General features: G+C 42.4%; 1 protein-coding gene across 4 annotated transcripts in view; it reads left to right on the top strand.

The window, feature by feature from the left end:
• The window catches only part of LOC110298299 (major histocompatibility complex class I-related gene protein), a 19,322-nt gene extending 15,938 nt beyond the window's left edge, over positions 1-3,384 (top strand). For 3 of the 4 annotated variants that reach the window (XM_029481590.1, XM_021167465.2, XM_029481629.1), the window contains 2 exons: positions 343-441; positions 1,767-3,384. In XM_029481590.1, the coding sequence (XP_029337450.1) occupies positions 343-441; positions 1,767-1,825 (158 nt within the window). In that variant the 3' untranslated portion in view covers positions 1,826-3,384. Of the gene's footprint in view, positions 1-302; positions 442-1,766 lie in introns of all 4 variants that reach the window. The other variant, XM_029481521.1, reaches the window with a different exon arrangement.
• Positions 3,385-5,116: the final 1,732 nt, after the last annotated feature.

The following is a 5,116-nucleotide window of genomic DNA, read 5'->3' as shown; positions in this document are numbered from 1 at the left end:
AAAAACCAAAAAAAAAAAAAAAAAAAAAAAAACCCCCAAGATAGATAGATAGATAGATAGATGATAGATAGATAGATAGATAGATAGATAGATAGATAGATAGATAGATAACTGGGTGGCAGAGGCAGATCTACAAAGTCAGTTTCAGGGCAGCTGAGGCTACACAGAGAAACCCTGTCTCAGGAAGAACAAACACATAAACAAATAGAAGAAAGCATATGCACATATCTATGTGCCATCAGGTGGTGACTGAGAAGTGATAGCCAGGTTTCCTAATGAACACCATGATGCACTTAATGCAGATGGCAGGAGCAACGTGGAGTTTTCCTCATTTACTTACAGAATCAGGGGACATCCTTCGAGTGAGCGCAATCTCTGGAACCACAGTTCTCATCATCACCCTGGCTGGAGTTGGTGTTCTGATCTGGAGAAGGTCACAAGGTGAGAGGCAAGCAGGACTCTTGGCAGATGCTGCTAGTGGTTTCTTGAGGCTTCTGTTCACTGGGTCTGCCACTTGAGTTCCAAAAAGAAACAGATAGTCCATCTTGTAAGAATCACATGAGGGCCCGGGACAACATTTCCCCTCTGTAGAGGAAACACCTGTTAATTTTTACATTTGTCTTAGTGTGTGTTTCCATTGCTGTGAAGAGACACCATGACCAAGGCAACTCTTATAAAGGACAACATTTAATTGAGGCTCACACTTTAAGAGGTCCAGTGCATTATTATCATGGCGGGAAGCATGGCATGGTGCAGGCAGACATGGCGCTGGAGTAGCTGATTATGTCTGCATCTTGATCAGAAGGCAGCTATGAGAAGTCTCTCCTCTAGAAAGCTAGGAGAAGGGTTTCAAAGCCCACCCCCAAAGTGACACACTTCCTCCAACAAGGCCACACCCACTCCAACAAGGCCACACCCCCTAGTAGTGACACTTCCTGGGCCAAGTATATTCAAACCACCACACCATTCTTCTATCCCAATTATATGAAAGTCTTCTTTCTTTGAAATTCATTTCTCAGCACATGAACTGTTTAAAAGTCGATACCATTATAAAATAGGACTTGAGATAAGGAGAAGGAGGAAAGAGATATGCTTTAGACAGCATAGATAATAAATCCATTCATTAAATGTGTACTAAATGTCTTCTCTATAAATCTATTCATTAAAAACCATGTATTGGGAAAAAATGTATGAAATGTCTGTTGTGCTTTAAGCAACATTCTGACTCCTGGGAAACATCAATGGAAAGGACAAACAAGACCCCATGTCATAGAGCTAATGGCATAATCTTGAAATGTCATTGTCTATTTCTGGTTTACTAGTTACTGAAGCTGATCACAAGAGATATTAATGAAACCTGGATCAGGGCTCGGAAGCTGGGTGGGCAGGAGCTTGCCTTTGCTTGACTGTTGATGACTTGAAACCAATCCAGGGGATACTGTACGTGTGTGATATTAGTTACTAGTCGGAACCAGTCCATTAGCTAGAAAATCAACCCAGCTAGTGGGTAAGTAATGTTTCCACAATCAATAGAGTACAATATGAGTCCTTAACAAATCAACACATACATCTCAAGAAGAAAGTTCCTGGTTCTTCTCCTCTGGTGTTTGTAAATTTTGAGTTAAAAAGTGACAAGTTCTAGGAGAATCTTGAGAAAGCAGACTAAAACTGTCAGTGGCTGCTTCTAGGTTTTGCTGAATATTGATCATTTTTGAGCTGTGAGAAAGCGATACAGATAACTAACTAAAACCTTCTTTTCCTTTCAGAACTAAAAGAAGTCATGTACCAACCCACCCAAGTGAATGAGGGCAGCTCTCCTTCTTAGGAGCCACGATGTTTGCTCTCAGGCATCCACATGTCTTGGCCATACTCCTGATAGAACCGGGGACTGTAAAATTGAGCACTTGTGACAGGAAGATAGGAGCTACAAATTTTTCTTCATTCTTTGGCTCCAGAAGAGCTGTCAACTTTTAGGCTCTTGATAGACTCCTTTATCACAGTCAACTTTAAATACAGTTTGTCTCATGACCCAATACTTCCCAATATTGTAGTTTTCAATGGTGATTTACAAGTAGATCACAGAGTATCAGAGTCGCAAGCAACTTTCTCACCTAAGCAGGAGATGTCTTCTAAAATATCATAGACTTGAGCATTAGCCTTCACTCAACATCATGTGCAACTTCCCCCATTCTACTACAAAATAGCCGTTCTTGTTCATTTTCTCTCCTGAGAATGTTTACCATGTAAGAACTTTGACCATTATGGCTCTCATGTTTGAGAATCTATAAGTAGGGTTGAGCCAACCCATGAAAATAGCCAGCAAGTCTCTACAGCAGCCTTTGAGTGGATGAGTCACTATACACATATCATGGCCCAAGGGGAGGCAGAAGTATCCAGTTCATGGTGGCTCTGTCAGAAAGCAAGGAATATTGCATGTTTGTCTGGCTACATTTATGGCAATGACTTCCTTTGCTTTTACTATTTCTGTGAGAAATTGGAACAATAATTTATCAAGTTGAGTGCGATGGGAATCTTAGAAGACCAGTATTCAGGAAGCTGAGGCAGGTGGATTATACATTTGGGGCTAGATTGAGCTACACAATGAAACCCTATCTGAAATAAACCAAAACAACAACAACAACAGCAACACACTTAACAGAACTAAAACAATCATTACCAGACATATTATTCCCTCCCATGGAACAGCAGACCTAGACTCACTTGCAATATTTCAACATGAAATAATAGTATTTATTTGGCTGGAGATGACCCAGTGGGTGAAGATGTCAGTTGCCAAGCATGTCCACTTGAGATCAGTCACCCTGACCCACACACACAGTGAAAGAAAAAACTGACTCCTGAAAGTTGCCCTCTGACCTCTCCATGAGTGCTAAATTAAGGTTTTTGTTTTTGTTTTTGTTTTAATCTGACAAAATGTGTTCATATGTTTATGTTTCAAAAGGAGTTCTCTTTACTCTGGTGTTGGAGACTGAACCAGTACAGAAAAGACAGAAGTTAGAACTGAACCTTTGGGGGTTTAGGGTGTAGCTCAGTGGCAGAGAATTTTCTTAGCATGTATGAGGCCCTGAGGTCAGTCTTCAGCACTTCGAACACACACACATACACACACCACCACCACCACTAATAACAAACAAAAACTAAAACTTTGGATTTTTTCTGTAAGTGGTTTTAAATTAAATTGTTTCTTAATACTTTCAGACCTGTCATTTAATTAATTCACATTTACTGATGATAGATGTTCGGTAACCAAGGTCTATGAACAGTGTGATGCCATATTCTAAATGTTCCAGGGAACTGCACTACCACGCCAGTTGTGTTTAGACTTTGAGTTTTCTTTGCTAATGTTTTAGATCAAGAACACTACATGAAGAACCTGCTTGACCAGTTTGGCTTTAAACTCCACTACATTTATTATCTGTTTTTCATTGTAGCATGTACAGGCCAAGGTTTTGTCCATAATTGGAGAATGGACTGGGTTAGGAGGGAAGAAGTTTGAAGAGCCATGTGGGGGCTGCGCACGGTGCTAGACTCCTTGCTTAGCATTTGGAAGCCCTAGATTCAATTTCCAGAGCAACATAAAACTAGGCGTGACAACACATGCCTATAATCCCAACACTGGGGAGATGGAGACAGGAGGATCAGGTGTTCAAAGACACCCTCAGCTACAGAGGATACTTGAGGCTAGCCTGAGATACATGAGACCCTATTTTAAAAAAAAAATCAAATAAAAGCCGTGTGTTACAGGTTTCTCACTGCTCTCCTTTGTCTCACAAAATCAAGGAGAAATGAAACGTTCTGCTAGAGCATATAGCTCATATACCTTGCCTGGCATGCTTGAGGCCCTAAATCCAATCCCCAGTAACACATGGGGCATGGGAGAGATTGTTGTTTCAACAATTCCCATGTTTGGATCCTTCCCTTACCTCTGAGGAATTGCTGGTTTTTCCTCTTCTATTTTTGGGTGGAGAGAAGAGTACCCTGCTTTGAATCACAAGGTCCATTAGTTGGTTATTTTCTGGCAGGTTCCCACAAGGCAGTGGTTTTGATCACTCTGGTCTGAGATGTCATTGTCCTCATATGTGCAGGTCAAGCATCCCCATGAGGGAATCAGATGGATGCATAGAGAGGAATGCCAAAGGCCAACGCGTTCACTTGCTGTCAGCAGCAGAACTGCCAAATGGGTCAGGGATGAGTTTCGCCAGGACTTCACATCTTCTGGTGGGAGGGTATACATGAGAACAAGCAAATCACAGGGGTTTGTCAACATCAGACTTGGGGGCACAGGGACATATTGTTTTGCCTCCTACCTTTTCATAACAATATATTCACATAACAGTTAATTCACAGAGTGTCCCCTTGGGAGAAGGGCCACTTGAGCCACAAATAGTGAACAGCAACACTAGAAAGGAATAGGATGTCTTTCTCCAACCTGGGTCTTTCCCATGCCCTTAATTGACAGCATTGCCATCCTTAGATGATGACCTCCACTGGCCCTTTCAAAGTGCCTCCCCTCAGCTCAGATGCTTGCCCTCATTTAACCCCCCTCTCTCTCTGTAAAATATCTGTGTCTCCCTTTCACTTTGGACTCTCTTGCTTCACTGTCCTTTTAGCTTGTAATTATCCCAAACCCCACAGGTTGTGAAAGGAATCCCCAAACCCAATTGCTTAAGAACAACAAGCATTTCAGGATCTTCCATAACCTCTACGGGTCAGGAGTTTGGGCAGACACCGAGTGAGCAAGACTAGCTTGCAGTCTTTCATGGAGCTGCAGACAATCGGTGGCTGGAAGTAAACAGTGAAGGGCTAGAGAAACTGTGGGTACAGTGTAGGTTGCCTGCCTCCAAGCCAAGCCAAGTTCCTCACACCCGGAGGTGGGACTGGGACTCTAAGCTGGCTCTCTATGTGGGTTGGTTTGGACTTCCTCACAACATGGTGGCCTTGGAGCAATCAGATGCTGTGGGTGGTAGTCAATTCCTCTCACCTTTTGCCATACCCTTAGTTGGCCAAGAAGATCACTAAAGCCTGATTGGGTTCAAGGAGAAGCAACCTAGACTCTGACATTCCGTAGGAAGATTGTCAAAGTGACACCATGAAG

The sequence above is a fragment of the Mus caroli genome, chromosome 1 (genome assembly GCF_900094665.2).
Source record: "Mus caroli chromosome 1, CAROLI_EIJ_v1.1, whole genome shotgun sequence".
NCBI classification, from domain to species: Eukaryota; Metazoa; Chordata; class Mammalia; order Rodentia; family Muridae; genus Mus; species Mus caroli.
The sequence above is the reverse complement of the archived record's forward strand: the minus strand, read 5'-3'. Positions and strand labels throughout refer to the sequence as shown.